Source organism: Mustela lutreola, chromosome 8 (assembly GCF_030435805.1).
Source record: "Mustela lutreola isolate mMusLut2 chromosome 8, mMusLut2.pri, whole genome shotgun sequence".
Lineage (NCBI taxonomy): Eukaryota > Metazoa > Chordata > Mammalia > Carnivora > Mustelidae > Mustela > Mustela lutreola.
The window spans coordinates 126,160,792-126,174,291 of record NC_081297.1 but is presented as its reverse complement, the minus strand read 5'-3'; the positions used below and the strand labels follow the sequence as shown (position 1 = coordinate 126,174,291).

Genomic DNA, 13,500 nt, shown 5'->3' with positions numbered 1-13,500 from the left:
AGGGCCATACTCACCAATATGATTTCATAAATAATGTACCTTCATATCCTATACTTCTGTTCTCCCATTTGCCAAATAGGAATGATAAGTGTCCATCCTTTATTCTTACAGAGTAGTTAATATGACTAAGGAATATCTCAGTCATGACTTTAAAAAGCATACAAAGGGGTGCCTGGGTGGCTCAGTTGTTAAGCATCTGGCTCTTGATCTCAGCTCAGGTCTTGATGTTCAGGGTCATGAGTTCGAACCCCACATTGGGCTCTGCACTGGGCATGGAGCTTCCTTTAAAAAAAAAAAAAAAAGCACATGTAGAACCCCACTATAATTTAGTGTTGGGTATACCATGCATTAAATCACATACTTAAGTAATATATTTATATAGATTGAAAGCCTGATTTGGAATGGTTAACCTTTAGAACTATTGTTAGCCCTTTCTCTCAAAATAACATTTAGTTTTCAGAATGCCTCCAGTCTGTTGCTTTTAACAAAGAATTAAAATATGACAAATTTACATATTAGCAGTTTATTTTAAAGGATTAAGTTTAGTTAGTTCCCTAAGCTTGTAACTGGAGTACTTTGTGTTGAAAAGTAACCTGGTGATACTTTTTATAATAGGCTATCAACTATTATATTAAAAAAAACAAAAGGAATGATTTTTAGGGAGTACTTTGAACTCCTTTAATTTATATAATACTATTGATCTTAAGTACTTCTGTTAAATTAAGTGTGATTATCCTGTGGAAACATTCTCCAGATGTTAAACCAAGAATAAAACCTGAGATTTCCAATTAGAATACAGTCTTACAGTGGCAGCCACATTTCCCTCTGATCTGTACTGAAAATTGGTTTTAATACAACAGCCACAGGATTCTTTACAATCAGAATTAACCATTGGTATATCATGTGAGGCCATTAATCGCTACATAAACTCTTACTTACTGTCCCTATCTAGATTGTAGTTTGAGTTAATCAGATGGAAGAAGACTAAGTACTGATGATGGGAAATTTTGTGTGGTAATAAAAGCTATTCTGAGTCTCCTAGAAACTGATATTAGTTGCATTTTTATCCGTAGACACAAAACTTGGGAACAAAGCCCTAATATTGCAGGGAGAAACAAATAAGCAACATTAATCATTTACTAAAAGTCGAGTTTGTTTTGATTAATTACTGAATGGAGAACAGTAGTTTCAAGAACCGATGGAACAGTGGGTGGTTAATACTGTTTGTCTTGCACAGTCCTTTATGTTTTACAAGGATATTACTTTTCTGTTTAAGATTTGTAGTTTTAAAACATACAGGAATTCAGTTGCTTTTCACTTCTACCTGCATGATTTAGGTGATTACACAGTAGTAGGTTCAGTTACGGCCACTTGGTATGATTTGTTAGCAGTCCTCTCTATCTGGATTCTCGTTATATAACCCAAAGTTCCAAACCACCACTATTTGCTACAGGAGACTTTAGTTTTTAAATATTTTAAGAGACCTTCCATAAATTCTAAGCCTGAAAGTTGAATCTTTTAAAATCCCACTGAAATGAAGTAATGTTTATTATAAATGTGGGTTTAAAACAGCTTTATTGCGGCATCTCTATGGCTCAGTGGGTTAAGCCTCTGCCTTCAGCTCAGGTTGTGGTCTCAGGGTCCTGGGATCAAGCCCCACATTGGGCTCTCTGCTCAGCAGGGAGCCTGCTTTTCCCTCTCTGCCTCTGTGGCTACTTGTGATCTCTCTGTCATATAAATAAATAAATAAATAATCTTTTAAAAAATAAAATAAAACAAAACCACTTTATTGGGTGCCTGGGTGGCTCAGTTGGTTTGGCGACTGCATTGGCTCGGGTCATGATCCCAGGGTCCTGGAATCGAGACCCACATCGGGCCCCCCCTGCTCTTTGGGGAGCCTGCTTACCCCCTCCCTCTGCCTACCATTCCCCCTGCTTGTGCTGTCTTTCAAAATAAATAATTAAAATGTTGTTGGTTTTGTGTTTTTTTTTTTTTAAATAGGGGTGCCTGGGTGGCTCAGTTGGTTAAGTGTCTGCCTTAGGCTCAGGTCATGATCCCAGAGTCCTATGATTGAACCCCACGCAGAGCTCCATGCTTGGCAAGGAGCCTTCTCCCTTTCCCTCTACTGCTCCCCCTGCTTGTGTGCTCTCTCTCTTTCTGTCAAGTAAATAAATAAAATCTTCTTTTAAAATTAAAAAAATAAAAATAAAACCAGCTTTATTGCTGTATCATTGACTACTTTTCCCTAAGGACCATCCCTTCCTTTCAAATACATGCTGCTAGTAAAGTATAATGCCTTGAGTTTATTTGTATAGAAGACAAATAGGTTATCCCCACATGTAAATGACTTCAAAAGTCATACTACTTTATCAAAATAAAGAGTATAAACAATGATCTAATCTCTAATTATGAGTACTATGTACATATTTTAATGAACTTAACAATATAGAAGAATAGAGAAAAATACCTATGCCTATTTGTAAAAGAAGTTGACATATTTACTGTTACGCAACCTAATGTGTCTATTAATTACAGTGCCATTGCTTTTAGTGTACCTGACTGATACTTTAATTACCCCATCCAGCTCTTTTGGCTTTTCTTTTTTTTTTTTTTTTTTTTTAAAGATTTTATTTATTTATTTGACAGAGAGAAATTACAAGTACACTGAGAGGCAGGCAGAGAGAGAGAGAGAAGGAAGCAGGCTCCCTGCTGAGCAGAGAGCCCGATGCGGGACTCGATCCAAGGACCCTGAGATCATGACCTGAGCCGAAGGCAGTGGCTTAACCCACTGAGCCACCCAGACGCCCCTCTGGCTTTTCAAAGGAAAGATGTTTAGGGGTGCCTGGGTGGCTCATTGGGTTAAGCCTCTGCCTTCAGCTCAGGTCATGATCTCAGGATCCTGGGATCGAGCCCTGCTTCACATTGGGCTCTCTGTTCAGCAGGGAGCCTGCTTCCCTTCCTCTCTCTCTCTCTCTCTGCCTACTTGTGATCTCTGTCTGTCAAATAAATAAATAAAGTCTTCAAAAAAAAATAAAATCTAATCTACCTATTAGAAAATAGGTAGTATAATGTGATTACAATAATTATTTGATTTTAACAGAAAAAAGTTAATGTCAAACATGCCCTTCTCATCACAAAATATTAGCTATGAAGGAGCGTCTCTCCTGAGAAATTTGACTTTAGCGTTTTACTTGCTAAAATTGTAATGATTTATACAAAAGCATCGATTTTTAACACCTGGGTTCAAATTCTAGATTTATTCATCTGCTAGCTTTGCTACTTAACTAGGCTCTATTTCTACATCTATAAATTAAGAGCAGAAATGCTTTCTTGCTGACATAGCTGCTTAGCTGAGATGATGAGCATAAATGATCTAATCCAGTGCCTCTGTGAACTAGATTGGCTCTCAGTGCTCATTTTCCTTCATTCCCTTGGGAACCTTCTCTTTAAAAAGAACTTGCTCCTCTTTAAAAAGAACTTGCTCTTCTCCTTTCATAATGAACTTCTTAAAAACATTTGAACAGCCTCACTAGCTATACTCCAAGGATATTTGGGGTTTTGTTTTGGATGAAGATGTAAATATAGATCTTTCTGTAATTAATCTTCATATTTAGTTCTTCCACTTTTCCTTTGGAAACAAAACAATCTGGTGGCTTATTCCTCAGTTGGCACTTTTCATCATTTTTCCTTTAGGGTACTCAGCAGTTTTGGTGTCCCTCATCCTCTGCACAGTTACTCCTTGAACTTTTCTCTGAGTCTCCCACAACAATGTCAAAGTACTTTCTTCCTGCTAGGTGTAACACAGGCCAGAAAGAGCTTTCATTTTTTTTGTCAGTTGGCTCTGTTCATTTTCCTGTCCTGTATTCACTAATTACCTTGGTTAGCTGTTTCCTCTTTAAAACTTAAGAATGCAAGGTTAAGGTGAAAACTGAATTCCTGTGAACTTTCCCATCATGTTTGCTTTTAAACTTTTCTTCCTGTTTATAAAATTTTAAAGTAACACTGAAGTATAAACATATAAAGTGTAACTTCATTCTCCAGAGGAACTAACTACACTAATTAACAGTTTGGTGTCCTACCAGACCTTTTCAGTGCCATATTTTAATAATCCATTATACACTTGCATATCCTATTCTTTGCCTTTCTTTTATACTTAGAAAGTATACACTTAGAAGTATATACTTCTATACTAGACTTATATATTTATACTCTTTTATACTTATACTTTTATTATACTTTTATAGTCCTTGCACATGTATATTTGCTCTCTTCTTAATGGTTGCCTAGTATTCCCTTTTACAGGATCTCTTATTGATTTACTCTTCCTTTATAAGTAGACATTTGAGTTTTTGCTAATTTTCTTTGTTATTCTATCTAGTGCTACAATAAGCACTGTAGCATTGTATATATAATTTGCCTACTTTCTGTATTTCTTTAAAATAGGTTCTTACAAGTGGAATGGCTAAGTCTCAGAGGGTGTATGTTCTACTTTTTCGATAGATGGATACTATTAAATTGTCCTCCAAAAAGATGTTAAGCCAGTTAACACCTCAGCAATGCTTGCATGAGACTGAATGCTTATTTTCTCACACCCTCCTCAATGCTGGATTTTCACTGTCTTTTCTGATGCATGAGAATATTACCTTGATCTCTTTTAGGATTTAAATTTTACATTTTTTTAAAATGGAGATTAGATAATATTGGTTTTCTTTTCATTTAAACTTCACTTTCATAGATTTTGATTGCCATAGGAAATTGGCAATACCCTAGATCTTTTTGTTTTTTAAGTTCTTTCCCGTCTTTCTCTACTCAGATGTCAGTCCCTCAGGCCTTCTTTAGCTTTACCTTACCTGATCACTTGCCCCCCCCCCATTTTTTAATGCATCATCCTCCTTTATAGTAATGTAGAATTTTTATTACTTGAAAGTAATCTAGTGTATATATAGTGTATAAAATATTTGAAATGGTATTTTTATGTTTACCTTCTGTTTCATGGAGGCAGACTTAATCCATCCTGTTTATTGCTATTTCTCCAGTGCCATGAATAGTGCCTGGCATATACTTTGTGTCATTCCTTGTTCACATAATTCTTATATTTACATCTCATAATAACTTGGAGCAGGGTGTAGGACGTATAGTTTCTCTTCGTTTTATATAGCTAAGCAGCTGAGACATGGGAAGCATATTAGCTAGATTTTAAATGGATAATCAGTGGATGATCTAGTTTTTAAAACCCTGGCTGACTTCTAATATTTTTCCTACTCTCATGCTCGAGATTTCTTATTCAGAAGTTCAGGAAGGGACCTTTCTTATTTTCATTACTCCTAGCAAAATCCTCAGTATCTCATTTATAGATATCCCATCTGAAATGTGCTTAAAAAATACACCATTTTGGGACACCTGGGTGACTCAGTTTGTTAAGCCTCTGCCTTTGGCTCAGGTCATAATCTCAAGCTCCTGGGATCCAGCCCTGAGTCCAGCTCCCTGCTCAGTAGGAAGTCTGCTCCTCCCTCTCTGTTTGCCCTTCTCCTCTGCTCGTGCTCACTCACTCTCTCTCTAAAATAAATAAATATCTTTTTTTAAAAAGTTGTAAAGTTTATAAAATACATGTTTATATCTGATATGTGTTTATTGTGTTTCATTTTAATAGGCAAGAAAATAGCATATCATTGGTGAAAGCTTATTGGAATGAACTTTTTACTCTTGGTCTTGCCCAGTGTTGGCAAGTGATGAATGTGGCAACTATATTAGCAACATTTGTCAATTGTCTTCACAGTAGCCTGCAGCAGGGTAAGGAGCATCTTACTTATTTCCTTTTCCAGGATATAAGAGGGGATATGAGATTTATAAACTATGTTGTCATTAAAGTTAGATAGCTGATTAATGTTTTAGATACCAACAGCCTTTTTACGAGAGATAACTTTTACATTTTGATGAATATACCCATTAATCACCCCAAAATATTTTCAAGTGAGGGTATAACAAAATTGAAACAATTATATTTTAAGTGTGAGAGGCTGCTTCTCACTAGGCCCTGTGAATGTTTGCATATTTGGACATAAATACCAAAGAATCCAGGGTTAGCTTACATAGAGGCGATCAGATATTTTTAAATGTATACTTCCCACCAATTTTTATACTGCCTTTTTTTCACTACAGTCCTTTGAATCCTAACATAGGCTGATCTTTCTTTTTTTTAATCAGTTTATTGGGATATATTTTTTCACTAAATAGAGCAATCTTTACTCTTTTTCCTTTTCTTGGTGATTACAGCTTTAACTGACGACAGGCAGTCATTGATTTTTAAGTGTTTAACTTTAATTTGGCTTGTGACTACCCATGAGCATGGGAGAACTGCTTTTTGAGTTTAGGAATAATTTAAAATTGGGAATCATGTTTTATTTCCTTAGCATGTCCCATTTCTCGTTGTTTTACATTATTTTAAAAATCATTTTCTTCCACTTGCTGTTTGAGGGCAGAAAAATCACCTTAAAATGTTATCAACAGTAGATCTGCTAGAAGGTAGAACTACATTCCATCTTATTTATGGGCTCCTGGTCTTGATTCATTTCTCATGAATTTGTAATGGGTTATATATAGCCTACTTCACTAAAGCTGTGGTTGACGAATCAGATTTGTTTTAAACATAACACAATAGATTTTAAAAGTTATACAACTCAACTTTTCTTTGGTCTTGGTGGGGTTTTTTTTTTTGCTCAATATTTTTTATTTTAGTAGTGTTCGTAAGTTTAAAAAATCTAGATGCTTTTGCTCATTTTTTTCAACCAGTTACAAGCTTAAATAGAATCTTGTTAACCAAAATTTGAGTCTTTTGTAGGCCGGTTTTTTAGGAGGTTATCTTTACAGCTTATCTTCTCAAGGATGTATCTTGAAACACATAATTTATTGGGGTTTTTATTTTGGGTTTTTTTTTTCTAACAGCTTATTTTTTTCTTGAATTGAGCAGTGTCTGAATATCACAGGTTTCATCTTTACATGTGGAGATAATGAATTTTAAACATTTACAGATTGGTTATATTCAAAGCTAGAAATTAAAAGGAAATGTATTAGATAAACATAGTCATACATTTTAGCCAAAAACTAGAAGCTTTCATTTGTTTGTTTTTAATTAAAGATAAAATGTCAACAGAAAGAAGAAAATTGTTGATGGAGCACATCTTTAAACTACAGGAGTTCTGTAACAGCATGGTTAAACTCTGCATCGATGGATATGAATATGCCTACCTGAAGGCAATAGTCCTCTTCAGTCCAGGTATAGAAATATCTCCTTCTTATTCAAAACAGTGTTGGGGGCATCTCATACATTGCTGGTGGGAATGTGAAATGATGCACTGAAAGTGGAAACAACCCAAGTGTCCGTCAGCAAATGAGTAAACCAAATGTAATAGCTATACACAGTGGAGTATCAGGCATAAAAAGGCATGAAATTCTGATACATGCTACACCGTGGTTGAACACAGTATCCTAAGTGAAAGAAGCCAGTCACAAAAGACCACATTGTTTTTTTTAAGTGTTTTTTTTGTTTGTTTGTTTGTTTGTTTGTTTTAATGTATTTGACAGAGATCACAAGTAGGCAGAGAAGCAGGCAGAAAGAGAGGAGGAAGCAGGCTTCCTGCTGAGCAGAGAGCCTGATGCGGGGCTGGATCTCAGGACCCTGGGATCATGACGTGAGCCGAAGGCAGAGGCTTTAACCCACTGAGCCACCCAGGCCTCCCTCAAAAGGCCACATTTTATATGATTCCATTTATATGACATGTCTGGAATAGGCAAATCTGTGGAAACATAAGCTAGATTAGTGGCTACCAGGGACTAAGGAGGGGGAGCATGGGAAGTGACTGCCAGTGGATGCAGTTTCTCTTGGGGTGACAAAGTGTTCTAAAATTCAGTTGTAGTGATGGTTGCACAGCTGTGAATCTATGAAAAACTATTGAATTATACACTTTATATCAGTGAAATTTATGGATATTAGACATTGATCTAAATATGAAAAGGAAAGTTGAAGAAATTGAAATGACAAAATTATGTTCACATTTGAGTTCTTAGGCATATTTTGGTGTAGGCATCATTAAAAGGCAAATGAAAGGTGAGTATTGGTTTGTTAATGGGTTAAACTTCTAAACATCTTATTAGAGTTACCAACAAATAGAAAAATGTTTCTTTTCCTGCCAGTTTCTAGCTTTCACATACAGTAAAATGACAAATAAGCTCAGTGATCAATTTATGAATAAGAAAAATCGACTATTCTTTTAGAGCCTGTATTTTTTATTTTGATATGTATTTCTATTCCTGTGCATCATAGTAAAATTATTTGAGGAGAGCTGCTTCTTAAACTTGGTGATACTAATATGACAGTTAAACCTTTTTTTTCTGTTTCTTATGATATTTCATGTAAGTTAATAACATGTATTCCATTTTAATTACAACCAATTTGTCATCTTCATTTTCTTAAAATTGAAAGAATATAGATGTGATTTAATGTAATTTTATTTTATTAAATAGTCCCAATATTTTCTTTTTATTTTTATTCTCTTTAGAGCAGAGCTTTCCATGTTTTTTTAATATTGCCTAAGTTAGGCATAATTTTATTGAAGTCCTCTTAATAGTCCCATTTTTGTGAAATTTTATAGTGACTATTAAAATGTTTATATAGATTATTTCATGTTTATGTGTACAGTTTTTCTGGTAGTGATACTGTCTATTCTTTGATAATTCTAGAATTGCCTAACAGTGATGGGGAGGTTCTTAATGAAAAAAAATAGTGTAGAATATAATCTGTAAAATTTTCACTGGATGAAAAATGCTTTTTTTTTTTTTAAGATTTTTTTATTTATTTGTCAGAGAGAGAGAGAGGGAAAGAGAGCGAACACAGGCAGACAGAATGGCAGGCAGAGGCAGAGGGAGAAGCAGACTCCCTGCCGAGCAAGGAGCTTGATGTGGGACTTGATCCCAGGACGCTGGGATCATGACCCGAGCCGAGGCAGCTGCTTAACCAACTGAGCCACTCAGGCGTCCCAAAAATGCTTTTTTAACTAAGCTAAGTCATTTTATTTTTTGTTCCTGTTGAAGAAGCCAAATGATCAAACTCCTTTCCATGACTTTTGGAATAGAGAAGAGTATTTATTTTAATAGAAACAAAATATCTCATTTACTGACATTTTAGAATATGTATATGAGACAGAATAGTTAGAAGGGTTAAAGTACATGAGCCCTTGGGTGGCTTAGTCAGTTAAGTGTCTGCCTTCATCTCAGCTCACGTCATGATCCTGGGGTCCTAGGATAGAGCCCTGTATCAGCCTCCCTGCTCAGCTGGGAGTTTGTTTCTCCCTCTGCCCTTTTCCCCACTCATACACTTCTATCTCTCTTTCCCTCTCAAATAAATAAAATCTTTTTTTTTTTTTTTAAGATTTTATTTATTTGACAGAGAGACAGAGAGATCACAGGTAGGCAGAGAGGGGTGGGGGAAGAAGGCTCCCCGCCAAGCAGAGAGCCCGACTCAGGGCTTGATCCCAGGATCCTGGGATCATGACCTGAGCCGAAGGCAGAGGCCCCAACCCACTGAGCCACCCAGGAGCCCCCAAATAAATAAAATCTTTTAAAAAATAAAAATAATAATTTTTTAAAAGGGTTTAAAGTACAGTGTCTGGCATTTAGTAGGTGAGTTACTAAATGTATTTGTGGAGTGAGAGAACCACTCATAGGATAGCGCTTTTTTCCTCTTTGACTGAGTTGTTCTTTCCATCCCCTTCTGTCTCATGTCTCTCTGCCTTATTAAATGAGCATTCGGAACTAGGGTAACAATATATTCTTTAATGTTTCAGATCATCCAGGCCTAGAAAATATGGAACAAATTGAGAAATTTCAAGAAAAGGCATATGTGGAATTCCAAGATTATATAACCAAAACATATCCAGATGACACCTACAGGTATCTAAAAGTTAAATACTGTTTAATTAAATCCATCTTAAAAATTTTTTGTAAATCATTTCATTATTTCCCATTCTAAGAGTAAATCAGTGTTTTAGTCAGCCTGGACCTTTGAAATAGCTAATCCTGGGGCACCTGGGTGGCTCAGTGGGTTAAAGCCTCTGCCTTCGGCTCAGGTCATGATCCTAGGGTCCTGGGATTGAGCCCCGCATCGGGCTCTCTGCTCAGCATCGAGCCTGCTTTTCCCTCTCTCTGCCTGCCTCTCTGCCTACTTGTGATTTGTGTCTGTCAAATAAATAAATAAAATCTTTTAAAAAAAAAAGGTTGGAGGCACCTGGGTGGCTCAGTGGGTTGAAGCCTCTGCTTACGGCTCAGGTCATGATCCCAGAGTCTTGGGATCGAGCCCCGCATCGGGCTCTCTGCTCAGCAGGGAGCCTGCTTTCCTTCCTCTCTCTTTGCCTGCCTCTCTGCCTACTTGTGTCAAATAAATAAATAAATCTTTTTTTTAAAAAAAGGTGACTTAATCCTGTTTTCAGTTGGTCACAAGTGTTAGGGTACAAGGCCTTAGAATACAAGAGGGATACAGACACCAAGCTTTTCAGAAAGTTGTTTTTTGTTGTTATTGTTTATTTTGTTATGATTGTTCTCAGTGTTTTAAAGTTACAAAAAATGTTTTATACCTCATTGTACAAACAAATATACTATTTAAATTTTTCCTCCTTCTTGGCATATAGCTGTTGGCTGACCTCTGTTCCAGTAGGTTCCAGGTACTTTGATTGATCTCTGAAGCTCTCCCAGTTTCTTACATTCTGTTAAAAATAATAAATTATCTTTGGATGGCAGTTTTCAACGTATACCTTATGAAGGGTATGGTTTTGCCTTTAAGATCCTCAGTAGTACAGAAACTGGCAGGAATCGTTTCATTAATCTTTACCACAACAGAGAGACAAGGAGTAAGTAAGTGGCTAACACGCATTCACATAGGTAGAGGGGTAGTTGAGTCAGGATTTAAACCCAGTGTTTCCTGATTCCGTATTCTGTTCCTGTCTTCCCGGTATTAACTATTGCCTGTTTGACCATGTCCATTTGTTCTTTGATCACGATTGAGCCCCCTGTGTACTAATAACACAGAACATTGCTGCTCCTAAAACCTCAACTAAATCTCTAAGCCATTCTTAAATGTATAATTTGATATGTGTTTCAGTAACTTAGTTCCATGGTGGGGTGCCAGAGTGGCTCAGTTGGTTGAGCGTCCAACTCTTGATTTCAGCTCAGATCATGATCCTCAGGGTAGTGGGATGGGTCTTTGTTGGGCTCCAAGCTCAGTGGGGAGTCTTGAGATTCTCTTTCTCTCTCTCCCCCCCCCTCCGCCCCCACCCTGCACTTGTGTGCACATGCGCTCTAAAATAAATAAATCTTTTTAAAAAATAAATAAATAATTTAGTGGTCTCATGGTCCATATGGCCAAGTGGAGACAACACAGTGTAGCAGTTAAGAGAAAAGCTTTCCTATGAAGTCTGCCAGGCTCCATTTATTTCCAGATGATTGTTGTATCCTCTAAGGCTTAAGAGTACTTGAGTTTTTCAGTAACTTCTAAAAATTAGATCTTTATTAAAGTAGACCACAACCAATATACATGCAGAAACTACTCCTATTTTTCCACTAAATCTCTTTTGGATTTACACCCTTGTTTTTCCTTCCGCTTTTTAGGTTGTCTAGACTACTACTCAGATTGCCTGCTTTGAGACTGATGAATGCTACCATCACTGAAGAATTGTTTTTCAAAGGTCTCATTGGCAATGTACGAATTGACAGTGTCATCCCACATATTTTAAAAATGGAGCCTGCAGATTATAACTCACAAATCATCGGTCACAGCATTTGAAGACTGTGTCATTAGTATAAACTTACTGTTGTTTCCCAGAACACAAGAAGACACCAAATTGAACTCATTGCTTCCAGGGTATTGGGAAATTTTGATTTTAAAGAGTAACCAAAAACCCAAAGTGTTTTTATTTTAACTTTCTTAAGATTTTTTGATGTGACTGGACAGGTGGCAGGAATTAGAATTTCCCTTCCTGTCTTATTTAAATGAATAAGAAATACTATGAATTTATTCTTGGTTAAGATGACACCCTAAACTATCACTTCTTGGCATCTAAACTAAGATCACTCGTTATATTTTATCTTATAAAACAAATAAATTAGTCTTTTTTTTTTCCAGAATTGTGTTCTATTTCATGTTTTTCATTATGAACTAGTACAGACACTTAATCTTCAGAAATCCTTAAGGAGGATTTCCCAGCATTTCTTCCATAATATAATCTGTTTTAATTACCACGTAAAAGATTATTTTATTCTCAATGGTATAATGATAACATTAAAACCATAGGAAATAATAATTGAAAACATATATATATTTTTTGCCTTTTGTAAATACTACGGCACCCTTAGCATATACCACTCTCATTGCTGGCAATGAGACATAAGCCTACGTGATTTCAAGACTTATTTTTAGTGTTGTATATTATTAGTTACAAGCACTTTTTATTTATGTATGTAGCAGAAGATTGCTTTTGAGAATGAGATAGGGTTCATGTTTTAAAATTTTTGGTTTACTGCTGTGTTTTAAAAGTTGTAGAGCCTGAGCCCATACTGTTTCAGTATTTTAAAATACATATTGTTGCTCTTCCATTCCACAAAAAGCTTTGGACTTCTCTCCCTCTTTTCTGATCTGCATTAGAACTTCCTGACCCTTCAATGAGTTTTAGCCCTTTTCTTTGAGGTCGTTGGAAATAAGCAATTTGTTAAATAATGGATTTATCATAGCCAGTCTGTGTTTTCAAGGTGAGTTAAACAATCATTTTAAAGCAAATTGATAATTTTTAAAAATTAAAGTTTTTTTTTAATATGTAAAGGAATATGCACTGATGTCTCACTGTAAGCGGGGAGAGCTGTTTTAACAGTAGTATACATCAGCCTGCAGCCTTGTTTCCACAGCAGAACCATTTTAGACTCCTTGGATGCCTTCCACAATAATGTTTTCCTTAGCAAACCTGAGACTGTTAAATCGTTCTTTGCTCTGATTGTCATGATGAATTATTTTGGTATGTCTGTGTGTTGTTTAAAAAAAAAAAATGGAGATTTTATTGCACTCAGAGTACACTTTTTATAAAGATTTTTGCATTAGAAAAGCTTAATTTAGGGTAGGGTGTGGATTTTACTAATTGCTACTTTAATAGTAAATCAGAAGTTTAAAGTACCAACTTAGAGTGTCTACCAACTTATTAAGGGAAACTTTTTCCCTATTGAAAATGTGATTTTTGTCAACAGGTTTATTTATAACTATCAACTGGAAAAAAACTACATTTTACAAAATAATTAAAATGGAACAATCAGTAGGTTTATATCTTTATAAACCCAATGAAGTAAGCCAAGGATTCAGGAAAATAATTCTTTAAAATAATGTACTAATGGTTAATTAAGATACATGTTCCTTTCAGGTATTTTTCCTGATTAAATTTGTGGTTATATTTGGAAGTGTTTTTAAAGCTA

General features: G+C 35.7%; 1 protein-coding gene across 3 annotated transcripts in view; it reads left to right on the top strand.

Moving 5' to 3' along the window:
- NR2C1 (nuclear receptor subfamily 2 group C member 1) overlaps window positions 1-12,171 on the top strand; it is a 45,955-nt gene extending 33,784 nt beyond the window's left edge. For 2 of the 3 annotated variants that reach the window (XM_059186543.1, XM_059186544.1), the window contains exons 11-14: window positions 5,651-5,790; window positions 7,136-7,273; window positions 9,840-9,945; window positions 11,656-12,171. In XM_059186543.1, the coding sequence (XP_059042526.1) occupies window positions 5,651-5,790; window positions 7,136-7,273; window positions 9,840-9,945; window positions 11,656-11,830 (559 nt within the window). In that variant the 3' untranslated portion in view covers window positions 11,831-12,171. The remainder of the gene's footprint in view (window positions 1-5,650; window positions 5,791-7,135; window positions 7,274-9,839; window positions 9,946-11,655) is intronic. The other variant, XM_059186545.1, reaches the window with a different exon arrangement.
- The last annotated feature ends 1,329 nt before the right edge of the window (window positions 12,172-13,500 follow it).